The following is a 13,942-nucleotide window of genomic DNA, read 5'->3' as shown; positions in this document are numbered from 1 at the left end:
TTTCAAAAAATAATTAGGTAGAGAATACATTAGAAGTAATGTTAAAATTTGTTATGTAATAAGAAGGAAAACATTAATAAAAATTGGGAATCATTTTCAGCAGATAACAAAGGTCATGATTTGATCTCTTTAAAAAAATGTTAATTTTAAACACATTGTTGAAGATTAAAGCTGAAGTAAACTGATATTATAAAAGAGATTAGCTATATTGAGTGACTAAGCACATTATTATATCACACAATTTAAAAATAACAAAAGTAATTTCTTTAAATTTCTAATTATTAATCATAATAAAAACTGCAATAATTCTTTTTCTAGAAAATAAATAATAACATAAAAAAATCAATTTACTAAAAAAAAAACTTATATAACCATGTGAAAACAGTGTACAGTCATGGAAATGAGTCATACAGGAAAGTTTCAAAAATACAAAAAGCAATCCTGTATAATCATCACAAGACAGATGAAAAAGATTTCTTTGTTTATTGCTTTTCTTCTTCTTTTTTTTTCCCCCCCCAAAGGAAAAGGCTATTCCTTATTTCTTCCATATCTTGGCAAGACTTTAATCCTGAGAAATGTGAAATAAGAATTAATTATAATATTATAAATAACTATAATGAAAAAAATTGCTAATTTAACAATAATACTTACATGACATACTTAAAAATTGATAGTAAAAACACAAATATTTGATATAAGTCAAAAATACCATTTTTTGTATCTAAATTTAGAATAAATATTTAGAATTCACTTATACAGTACACCTATTACCTATATAAAAAAAAAGACTTAAGATATTTTATTCTCAATCACTAGAAATGTACATTCTAAAAAATTTGTGACTTCAGATAACTTTGGAAAATATTCTACAGAAAGAATATTTTTTTACCTAATCTTACAATATTATTTGTTCAACGAAAAAAAAAATTTTATTATTTAGGTGGTTGTTTTTCAAAAACCCTTCTTGTTTTAAATATTCATACAAAAATCTGCAATAATCTTTGATATACAGCTGTATAATGGTAGGGGTGGAGGAATAAGAATTTTTCAATATGGAATAAAGCATAATGAACATTTTAAATTTATATTGAAAATAATCTTTAATACTTAAATTCTTTATTATATTTTTAAGATTTACAAAATTGAACAATTAAAGGAACAAGGTTAAAATTGATTAACATGTAACATTGTCTTAGTAAAGAATGGGAAAATTTTCTGATAACATGGCAAATGCAAAAAACTGTTAAAGATGAACTCTAGTTATAAAAATAATATTAAGATGTTCAAGGAATTATACAAATGACAGATTCTAGTTTTAATTCTAGAAAATAATAATCAAAAATCGACTCGGATATAAAAGAGATTAATGTAAACATACCGAAAGTCGCTCAGATTCATTATTTGTCAGGTAAATGAATCTTCGCCTCATTTCAGCTATACATCTAGATACTTCATTTATAGCCCGGTAACATGATGACTGGCTAGTTTGATTGAAATCACCAATTATTTGTTGATGACTTCCTGAAGCCAAAAAAAAAAAAAAAAAAAAAAAACGTACGGCAATACACAATTTTTTTTCAGTAGTTACAGCGCTGTTTCGTAAAATATTTGTGCTTAATTTCTCCTTCTCAAAGATAAAATGCATTCAGCGGAATTACGGGGAAGTCTGTACTTCGAAACAAAATCATATTCATCTAACAAGTCACAGAAACATACATACATGTTTCTGTGACCGGACAAAGATTTTTCTGGAGCAACAATAGTTTTAATAGAAATATCGCCGTGATTCTCGAATATTCTGGGTCTTTGATGTTGTGGCCAAGTCGCGAAATCGTCGCTGAGGGGGACGCCAAAGCAGCGTGTCATTTATTCGGCATCCATTCAGGATCTGTCAGAGCTATCTACAGAACTATCTATTACCAAGGGGATTACTGTACAAATAAACAGTATTGTAATTTTGAAACGTATGTATATAATATAAACGCATGTTTATTAATCCAATATTTATAATCCATTTACACTCCTTAAGCTCGTAGAATTAAAATTGCAAAAATGTATTCAGGTTCTGAGTTATAGTTCTGTTTTTCAATTCATTTTTTTTTTTTTTTTTTTTTTTTTTACAAAATTTCAGTCATTTTTTATAATTTCCAGATTTCAGTATCCAGTCAACAAAACCAAAAAATCATGAATAGTTCTCGGTGCTCATTTTGAATCGATTCTCGAATCGATGAGTAATGTAACAGGCGTTAAAAGCCTGAGGACATTGCAAATATTTGCTACGCTCAGGGAGAATAATCCTCCCAAGTTGCAGTCAGAGAGCATTATTTTATAAAAGAAATAAATCGTAAACAAGAAAGTCTAATTCTTTCAGAATAGTTTATATTTAAAAAAAATTCAGCAAACAAGTTATCCCTTTATATTGTAAATGAAAACAACACAATATATTTAATTGTATAATATATTTCTCTAAGTAATAAATTTCAGCCAGGTGAACAAACTTTGAAAATTGTCTTCGTCACTCTTCATACTAAAAATAAAACTACCATGGAGAGAGCATTCCGCGATTAGATCGGCAAATGTTTTATCTACTATTCTGAATCATTTTCATTGACGAATGCTTTTAGAAAATGAAGTACAACTTTTTGACTATACCGATCCTCGTAGGGATTACTATTTTTTTATTTTTAATGTCTTATAGTTATTTTTCCTCTATACGGTCTGCGTGGCAACAATCCCCTGATTTGCGGTCACAACAAAGTGAAATGCGAAATATTTTAAAAATGCTACAGTCGGTCGATTTCGAAGTTTTTGGTATTGTTCAAGGTAAATTGTGGCTGAAATATTTAGTTTATCTTGCATTGTTTGATTTTTTTTAAATTTATGTCATTCGTAAATATTGTCAATCTTATTACTCTTTTAGAAAGTCATTTTATTAATTTTTTTTCAAAAATGTTCGATTTCAACCGGCAATTTTATAGTTTGATAATGTTTATTATGCTTATGAATAATTGAATTTTTATTATTTTAAAATTAGCGTACTAAAAGTTTATCTAAATTCCGAAGTTCTATTTAATTATTTTTCTTTTGAATTAAAAGTAGTTTCTAGAATATTCCTATATCAATATTTCTGTATTTAGCTGTGATCTGTAATATAATGCCTATTTATATAATATATATAAAATAAATTGATATGGCCAATAGTATTCGAACATGCAGAAAGTATTACTTTGATAAAAAGTGTAATTTAATGAACAAGAATGTAAAAAATGCTCCTCAAAACACATACATATGTACATATATAATTAAGCAAAAAAAAATTAAACATCAATTGATAAATTTCATTGTAAATTGATTAATTCATTCCCTAAAACTCAGAAATGGAATCAGCTTATAATAAATGAAAATCAGATGCAGATTTTCATTATTATCTTTTAGTTAATTTATCTATTATTTATTTATTTTACCTATATTAATTATTTATTTCTATCTATTATTTATTTTACCTATATTAATCTAGCCTATAAATGCAAATTGATTGTTAAGAATAGTAGACACTCGAATTTGAGTTACATTGAAAAAGTAGACTGTATATTATTAGATATAGTGAGCGTAAAGAAAGTTTGAGTGAACAAGATTTCATATAAAATTTAGTATAATTACATATTTGTTAATAATATGTAATTACATATTTGTTAATAATATGTCTTCTATCTAAATAAATAGTTATAGGCAGAAAAAACATGATTTCTAATTAAATTTATATAGAAAATAATATAAAAAATTTATATGAATTATTCTGATCCAAATTATTTGCTTGCAGAGTGTTTATTTTTTATTTTAAATTAGTGTGACAAATATGTCTAAAGTTATGAAGAATATATGTTAATTTTTTTAAATTCTTTATATTTCAGGTGTGTTCTTTAGGAAAGTAAGTATATTTATTATACTTTATAATGCTCTGATATTTGAATTCTAAATTAAGTAATTTTATATAATTAAATGTAAGGGATTATAAAATAAAAAAGTAAATGTTGTAATTAAATGTCTATTGTAGCTTTTGAAATATAAATATATTTCCATGTACATGTATATTTTCTTATAAACCATTTTCTAATGACTATTTTTCCATATTTTTATTGTATTTTTTTAAACTGCATATTTAAAAGTCATAATACATCCAATGAAATAAACTGAAACTTATTGTGATAGCAAGGGTTGATTGATGTATATGTGTGTTTTATAATCCTATGTGGCTTTCATTTAATAAAAACATGAATCAGTTGAAAATATATTTTGCACATTTTATTTCATTTACAATGCACAGTAGTGTCAAATTCATTATACTGATAAAAGAAAGATTTTTTACTATCATTTTTTAAAGCTAAAAGTGAAAAACCATCAAATTATGTATCTAACCTTTATATATATATATTCAGAGTTTTTGTTGAATTAATTAAAAAGAAAAATGGAATGGGACCAGGAGATAAAGAGAATATTTTAGAATGAAGTTAATATGGGCTGAACTAAGATAAAACATTGGGAATTAATTATGGTTTAATTTAGATTTTAAAATTTTATATATATATATATATATATATATATATATATATATATATATATATATATATATATATATATATGGCAGTTTTATTAATGAAGAGTGCTATTTGTTTAATCTATAAAATTGAATAATTTTGCCTCAACACTGAAGCTTTCAATATATATCTAGTTTTTATATTTTTACTGTGTGATTATTTATCCAACAAAGAATAATAGAAATCCCTCTATTTTTATTGTGTACATATGCGTATAGAAATGCCTCTATTTTTGTTTCTTTTTTAAGCAGGACATTAACAGAAAATGCTTTATCTATTAAGACATATTTTCTATCAATATTCTAACTTGATTAAATTATTCTGCAGTCTTGTATCACTAACTTTAACTTGAATTTCAAAACTTGTCATAAAGATACACAGATATTATATCTGAAATTTATAGAATGGCGAGAGCAATTTCATATGTGATATCCATTGTTACAGAATTATCTTTTAGTGAAATATTTATTTCATAAGTAACTGTTCTTTTTGTGTATTTTCATTTAGGGTTGTTATTTATGATATTTAAATAAAATTGTAACCATTAGCGAAGATCTATAAAAAATTATAAAAATAAAACATTAGAAGTTATATGTTTTTATTTTGTTGTTACATATAAATGTGATTATATTGGAAAGTTTCACATTTCTTAACGTTAGCTCTTTTATTTTATCTGTATTTAACTTATTTCAGTATACCAGAGATAAAGGTAAAGAATTAAATTTGAAAGGATGGTGTATGAATACTTCAAAAGGAACTGTTGTTGGAACTATGCAAGGAAAAGAAGAAAATATTGAAGAAATGTAAGTGAAATTTTTCTGATAATTCTTTATTTCAACTAATTATTACATATTTTATCATGGTAATTCTTTTATGTTATTAATGCAGTATTGTGGAAAGTTTTTCTACATATTTGAAAAAAATTGTATGCATTTTTAAATCACTTATAGTATTATTTATATTTCATTGTCACTATGAAAAGAGGTTTAAATCTTGATAAACTAGCTGTATTCATTGAGTTGAATCCTTTTAAAAATGTTAAAATTTTGAATTTATTTGCAAATATTACGTAACTTTTTTTTTTCTTTGTTTCCTTGTCACTCTTTTTGTTATTGTTGCAAAATATACAAAGAAAATCATTTATAGCATTACCAATTAAATTGTTTTTAGTTTAAATATTATATAAAATCATATTTCAAGTCAATACATTATTTATAACCCTGCATTTAGATGAAGAGGATAATAGTATGCTATTTTGTACATCAAATATTGAATAAAGATGGTATTTCCTGTAAAATAATGAAAGAAATTCTATAGAAAATTGTAACTAACTGAATGTTTAAGAAGGGATCAAATTATCATTGTTATAGAATCAGATGACAAATCATATTGTAATTGCATGAATTAACAGTTAAAATTTTCAAAAATATTATTAATAATCTTAAATTTAAAAAGGAAATATTTCTATTGCAAGCAGTAATAAAGTACAATTTAAATTATGACAAAAATGGTACCCAGACATAGTAGTTAAATTTCAAAAATACAACCAACATTGTTTCAACTTCTAATTTGTCTTTGAATAAATTTAATTTGAAACCTTTCATTGGCTTGAACTCACTTTAGCACAAATAAAGCTTTTATAAGCTTTTTATTCAAATTTTATGAAAGCAAAGAAATTAAGAAAAAAAGTTTTGTTAAATCATTTTTTTTAATTATCCTTTTATTAATAATAGGATGATAATAAAATCATTTCAAGTTCTTGTTGAAAATTATATATCTTTCCTTGAAATTTAAATTTTATACTAATGAGCAACATAAAAGATAAGCAAAATAATATATGTCCATCTTGGAATATTTTGTTTCATTCAATTCATACAGTAATATCAGATGAAGTAATACAAATAATAAAGAATGAGATTTTGAAACACTTTATTTTGATATGTTAAAACATTTTGATATTTCTACTATAGTCCTCTTTAAAGTATTATTAACATAAATAATCTCTACATAAGTGAGCAAAAATGTTAAAAAATCTGTTTAGTAATTTCACTTTCTTTTATCAAAGACTTGAAAGTATTTTTTAAGGTTATGCTAGTAAACCATGCAACACTTTCAATCATTCAACTTACCCTTTCTCAAAAAATTATTAGTTGTTTGTTGAACGATCCAGATTAAATACTTAAATTGCCCAGAATTAGGTTAAAGTTGTGTAGTTTTTTGTAAGTCAGCTTTATAAAATAAAAAGTGTGAGTTTTGTATCCATGTTGTTAAAATGTGTATGATGGTTTAATTTTTCTATTTTAGGCAAACTATATGCTTTAATCTAAACTGATTATACTCTGTAAAGTGTATAAAAAATCTGATGTGCTGATACCTTATTCATCACCGTATTCCTTTGTATTAATTTTTTTTTTAAAATTGGTTACAGGGATAATATATAAAATTGAAATTAAAGATCTTTATTCTAAAATATTCTCTTATGAATTGTAAGAACAAGCAATGGTATAAGAAACTGAAGAATGCATCTGCAGGTTAAAGTCTTTGTTGTATAAATATGTTGATTTATGTAGCATGAAAGAATATCATTGGAAATATGTTCTATTCCAAATGAATTCATTAGATTTTACAAATATTTTAACTTTATCCTTAGATATTTATTCTTCATTCCTTTTAATGTTAAATAAAGTTACAGAAGTTAAATTTTGTTTTAAATATTATACTTTTAGTATACTAAATATGCTACTTACTCTTTACCAAGTTTTTAATCGAATTATTTATGAAATTACTTTGTGGTCTCTTTTAATATTCATAATTTTTTTTTCATAAAATATCTTTTTATCCACTGTCCTTTCAATTATATAGTTTTCTATTATTTGTTACTTTCTATAGCAATTATTATTTGTTTAGAAATTGGTCTTTTTTTTATACATTACTAGCCGCCTTTGGCGACCAGCCGGTTCGCCAATTTTAATGTTCGCTAAAATTTTAATAATTAAATATTTTATGCAATTCCTACTTTAATAACTTCTTCATCAAAATATTTTAAAACTTCAAATTTTGATAGTTATTTAATTCACTCATAATATTATAAACGCCTTCAGTCATAACGTAATATGTATCTCTCTAATTTTCTGTTAGTTCCCGTAGAATTTATACTATAAATTAAAGTGGAAAGGATTAATCTGCAATTAATATAATAATATTTTTTACTGAAACAAAGTATTTTTTTGCAATATGATTACTGAAAACAGTCACTGAGCGTTTAAACTTTATGGGCACTAAAGAATATCTTTACTAATTTATGTAATATTTCAAGAATTAGTCAACAAAATTTTCTTAGATTCATCATGAGCAGATCGATTCATTAACAATGTTTAATTTTAAATGCATCAAACACTAAGAAAATAAAACGAATCGTTTAAAATAATCGGTCGAAAACAGGTTAAAAAAAACTGAAAAACGATGTACTTAAAACTATAAGCGTATACAAAAAATATATAACTAATATAAATACAATTTAATTACAAAAACATGCAACTAACCTAAAAATAATTTATATCATCCGTTGATAATGGTTGTCATGTCAACAATCAGAACACAATGCGCATGCATGAATTTTCAACGCCAGTTACGGTAATGCAAATGCCTGAGTTTTTCCACGCCAGTTGGGGTAACGCTATGCAGATTAGACATTTTTAATTTCCTTTATTATGTTTTATTTTAATTCAAAAGTACTTAATAATGAATCTGAAAGATCGATCAATTAACAATGTTTAATTTTAAATGCATCAAACATTAAGAAAATAAATAGAATTGTTTCAAATAATCAGCCGAAAAATCTTAAACCTAGCCTCATGACTGTTGGGAAAAAATTTTGAAACCGTACTCATTTGGCGATGGGGAAAATGAAAAGATTTTTTTGGCAGGAAAGTTAGTTTTTAATTAATAATTAAAATTCTAATTAAAAATTCAAAAAACGGGCTATCCTATCTTTTAAGTTAGATCAAACTGCACACGGTGTGCAAATTTGATTAAAATCGGTTCAGTAGTTTAGGAGTCCATCGCGGACAAACAACGTGACACATAATTTATATATATTAAGATATGTTAATAGTTATTGTTATGAAAATTTTGAAATGTGGTTTGTTTGAAATGCTGCTTTTTCATACTGGTCCAAACATTATTTTGAGATTTTTTTCCTTACATTTATAATGAAAGAAATTTTTAACTGAAAAATTATGAAGTTTATGCTTCTAATTTCTTTATTTTGTGAGTGCTTTGTTAATTTCTTAAACATCCTTTTATCTCTTTCCATAGAGACATAGATTCAAGATCATTACTTGCACATATATAAGTTTTGTTATTTTGTATATCTGAAAATATTTTGTTTATTTCATTTTCAGGAAAGACTGGCTAAGGCATACTGGAAGTCCTATGTCTAAGATTGAAAAATGTTTATTTACAAATGAAAGGCATATCTCGAAAGAAGAATTTTCTGATTTCTTCATAAAAGTAATGTTTTAAGTAATATTTTAGAAATATAGTTATTTATAATCACTTAAGAAAAATACTGTTTTGCATGTATGTTTTTCAATTTGAATCACTAGTCTACATAAGTTTCCAATTAAAACAGTAAGTAACCAAAGCTATAATATTCCTTAATATAACAAAACAAAAATTTGTACAAACTTCTGTTATGTTTTGTTCTATTATTCTTTTTAAATATTTGTAAGCTTTCAATTTAAACCATGTATAAGAGTCCCCACCCCCTTTAAATCTCCAATGGATCTTAGAGTTACAACATATGAAGAACAAAATAGTTTTATAATCAAGAGTTAAATATATTGAAATTACTTTTTACCATAGTCACCATTGAAAGTTAAGGTGTTTGCCGTGCCTGTGGACAAATTTTCCTTTTCACAGGGGATTGTTTTTTATATGTTGAGATGAGTTTTTGTTGTTCTTGAATTTTTTCATTGGTTTAAAGGCACTGTCTTCTGAAACTTGTCATTAGCTTATGGAAGGGGGGGGGGTGCTACTACTGAAAGCTGAAAGTTAATCACCAATTCTGAGCTGTTTGTTAGATGATTAATCATTAAAATTGTACAAGAAGCTGTTGAATTACCACAGTAATATGTGATTGTACATTTATTTTACATCTTATATGTTTATAATTTTCATATAGAGTTTGGTTTCATAGCTCTGAGTTTTATGTTAGATGATTAAACAGTTGTTAAAATTGCACAAGAAACTGTTGAATTACCACAATAGTATGTGATCATGCATTTATTTTGAATCTCGCATGTTTATAATTTTCATATAAAGGTTAATTTTTATTATGTGGATAAGGCTGATTAACTTCTTTATTCAATTTGTAGCATGCAACAAGCAAATGACATTCACTTTTATTATTATTATTATTATTTTGAAAAATAAAGATTATGTGCAATTTACCAATTATGATATGTAATTCACTTGCTCTATTGTTTGAAAAGTAGTGTCATATTATACAGGAATTAAATTGATATTATTCATCATTAGAGATAGATCGATCTTCATATATGTTTATCTTCTTAAATTAAATTGTTAGAGGAATTTTTTGGGGCATCTTACTGAGAAAAATACTAACATGTCATTAAAAGTTACTGTGCATCTACTTTATTGACATAAGAATAAATAATGCTGTAATCATATATATAAAATAATCCTTTTTATTGAATTTGTGAGGAAAATAGCCTGTAGTATATTATATTTTATTTTCTTAAGAATATATTATTCCTCCCTTCTATTAACAGCCTTAACTTTGTTTATTATAGTTATGTATAAATAAGTAATGATTAGTAAAAAATAGTGCTATGAAGTATCAACTGATCTGATTCTTTGCTTTTGCTTGTCTGTTTTTAATGCTTATAATAAAACTTTATTTTTATTTTTAGCATTAGTCAACAAATGTGAACTCTAAGCACTCTATTTTTGTAAGTTTTCTTTCTTTTCTATCAAGTTAAACTTTCTATTTTATGATTTTGTTTTCTTCTTTAATTTTTTATTATTTCTTATATTCTGAAGTTTCATTTCACTGTATTTTAAAACTATCGTTTTTTAATATTTTTTCTGGTATGCTAATTTTCCTATCCCTTCTGTTGCTGTTTCTAAATCATTATTTTTAGTATTTGAAGGAGGAGTTTATTCAGTCATTTTATGTTGGATAATAATAATGTTTCTTAGAAAAAAACTTTTTCATGTGGGGTTGGTACATATGCTACTCATTAAGTATTTGGAATTTCACTCTTCCATAATTTTATCCCCTCCCCACCCTTTCTTATTCAATAATGTTGTTTATGATTATGATGGTATTTAAATGATAACTACTTGGATGATTAAAAGGGTCTACAATAATAATCTTCAATTATTTGTGGAAACAAAACCAAATTTCTACCTCAAAATCCTTGTTGTGGAAATGTTTAAAATTTCCTCTGGCTCATTATTTGCAGGAGATTTTTCAGTTTTCCTTCTTTAAAAGCAAGTGTATGGTACTTGTGGTGAATAGCATATAAGCCAGTTAACAACTCTTCTACCCGAACGATCATTTTGGTATAATGGTTTATTTACTGGACTGCTAACCACAAGATCCCAGGTTCCATCCTCACGCATAACATATCGCTTCATTGGTGATCTCGGACAATGAACCTTCAACCTTCGTACAGCTATTGTGGCGCCATCTACCCGCAACCAAAGTTGTCAGACTCACTTGACGCAGCAACCCCAACGTCACCAGACACACTTGGCGCATCAGCACCCACACACGCTCATCATAACGCTTGGCGTTAATCAACTGGGTACAGGCCCATTTAGACAACAGCTACTCAATACATCATCACTCAACAGCCATATCGTTCATCTCACCTCCGACTCACTGGAGGGAGAGTACTGTGGTGAATAGCATATAAGCCAGTTAACAACTTTTCTACCTGAACGATCGTTTTGGTATAATGGTTTAGTTACTGGACTGCTAACCACAAGGTCCCAGATTCTATCCTTTGCGCATATCATACCCCTAAATACTCATTAAATGTGAAGTGGAACATTAATAATTCATTCTTTGTGTTTGTCACACAATTAATATTACATGTATGAAACAAATTTTTTCTCTTTAATGAGAGTTCAGCTTCTGAAAAACATATTTATATTCTAAATTTGTACATTTATTAGTAATAAATGAAAAAAATTTCATTTTACATCAAGCAAATAAAATATTAGGGTAAAAATTTGAAGTAAATGCTTCATTCATATTTCAAATTTATTTTAGTAAATACTGCTTGTTATTTGTTCTATTAAATCTTTAAATTATGTTTGTGAGATTTCTTATAGTAAATACCGACTTTAGAAATATTGAATGTTTGAAAAATATTTTTGGTATTATTTGAAAACATAAGATATTGACGTTTCACATTATGTGTGGTGTTGAAGTTATGTAAAATAGTTTATTTTTGTGTTTAAAATAAACTATTTTACACACAAAATAGTTTATTTTAAATAAACTATTTTACTATATAGGCATTAAAGCATATCAAATCTAAAATTTTTCTTAACATTTCTTTTAAAAGGAAATTAATCTTTAACGTTTCACTTGTTGGTAGTGTTCACTTGGAGTTTATATTGTTATTGTATTGCAATTTCTTTCTGGGGCAGAAGAAACTTATGATAAGTGTTGAAAGCTAAAAGCTGTTACCTTTCTAGAAATTGTCTTATTGTTTATTTTAGTGAGAACCTTGCACTGGTTTATACTGTTTGTACCAAATTATGTTTCAATGCTTGATGATAATTTGGAACTCTATTTAAAAAAAAAAAAAAAAAGATTTATATTTGATATTAAAAAATTTATTAGCACATCACATCAAATTATTTGTGCTTGTATACTCTAAATGATTGTTGCAAGTGCTACTTTATATTTTGTATCGAGTCTAAACTATTTATTCCTAATTTTATTTATGTTGTGTAGTTATAAAGGTGCAATATTTTTCAAAAATTTATTTGTAATATATTTTTTTTTATCTTACAGAAAGGAGATAAAATGTACAGTAAATGAGTGCTGGTTTCTTTACTGGTTTCCATCTTTGATGAAGAAGATATTGTGATAAATTTGCATTTGTGTGAATGATGCATGGATTTATTTATTTGAATGTTAATAACAAAATCCTTTAATGTCAGTTTCATTTGTAGAAACTAATACAATGAGATAAACATTTAAGGGATATATTTTTGAAATTTTTTATTTGTTATTTATTTGGTTTAAAAATTACGTTATTGTTTTATTTTTCAAAAACCATGTAGTTGTAAAATGACCTTGCTTTTCATTATAAGAATGCTATGAATGGAATGATATATTTCTATATGCAAGAATGAATATTTGTAAATTTCAAAGTTTAATCCCAAAGTGATAAAGATTTATAGTGAGATAATAATATTTATGATGAGATTAACTTAGTTTTCAGACTATTAAAACAAAATAAAACTGAGCCAATTTTGAACAATGATTGCTTTTGTAATGTATACATTGTCCTACATATTTATTTTCACTAATGAACTTCTGGATTGTTGTTTAGAATATATTGCCTCCTTCCTTTTATGACATGTACAAAGTATTATGTTACAAACAAGTTATGTTTTTTATCTTGTTGCAATTGAATAAAAAATTTTCATTTTATTTCAAGAAAATGTTTTTACTTTTGTATCAAAGGCATCTTTTTTTTTTTTTTTTTTTTTTCCTAATTAAATTTACTACATTATTTAATAGATGATAAAATAAACTATTGACTGATATGCATAAAAATATATATACTATTTCCTGATATATATATAATTTATATTGTATTTTATGATATTAGGAATTAAACCTTTTTTCATGAATACCATAAAATACATTGTGCTTTTTAGCTTTCCAAAATAAACTTTAGTTGCTGGTCCTTTTTTTTTATTTATTTATTGGATTTTTTATAGAAATTTAAATAAATGAAAAGCTACATTTTTTTATACCAGAATTTGCTTATAAAAAGTTATTTGAGATAGAAATTTAAATATCAAAGTGAACAACCAATTTGTATGCTTTTTGGGAATGCTAAAATATGTAAAGTATTATTAATTTGGTGCAGTTGTGTTATCTCTGTTTAAATTAATAATTTAAACTATAAATTTTATTTTAAATACTAGCATAAGTATATGAACTAAATGAAAATATATATAATTCCCTCGGCTGCTCTTTCAAAATAGATACCAGATTACCTTTTGATATCATTTATTGTTTTAAAATTTAGTTTACCTATCCTTGTTCTGTTAAATCTGAATAAAGA

General features: G+C 25.3%; 1 protein-coding gene across 2 annotated transcripts; it reads left to right on the top strand.

The window, feature by feature from the left end:
* Positions 1-2,526: 2,526 nt before the first annotated feature.
* On the top strand, positions 2,527-13,299 carry LOC129981244 (acylphosphatase-2-like). Of its 2 annotated transcripts, XM_056092006.1 has the most exons (6): positions 2,529-2,823; positions 3,912-3,928; positions 5,289-5,398; positions 8,999-9,107; positions 10,532-10,570; positions 12,655-13,299. In XM_056092006.1, the coding sequence occupies exons 1-5, from the start codon at positions 2,628-2,630 to the stop codon at positions 10,535-10,537; spliced, it is 438 nt and encodes a 145-aa protein (XP_055947981.1). In that variant the 5' UTR covers positions 2,529-2,627; the 3' UTR covers positions 10,538-10,570; positions 12,655-13,299. The 2 variants fall into 2 exon arrangements, with proteins under 2 accessions (XP_055947980.1, XP_055947981.1); XM_056092005.1 differs by lacking the exon at positions 10,532-10,570 and having other exon boundaries at positions 2,527-2,823.
* Positions 13,300-13,942: the final 643 nt, after the last annotated feature.

Source organism: Argiope bruennichi, chromosome 8 (assembly GCF_947563725.1).
Source record: "Argiope bruennichi chromosome 8, qqArgBrue1.1, whole genome shotgun sequence".
NCBI lineage: Eukaryota > Metazoa > Arthropoda > Arachnida > Araneae > Araneidae > Argiope > Argiope bruennichi.
This window is presented reverse-complemented; position numbering and strand designations above follow the sequence as displayed.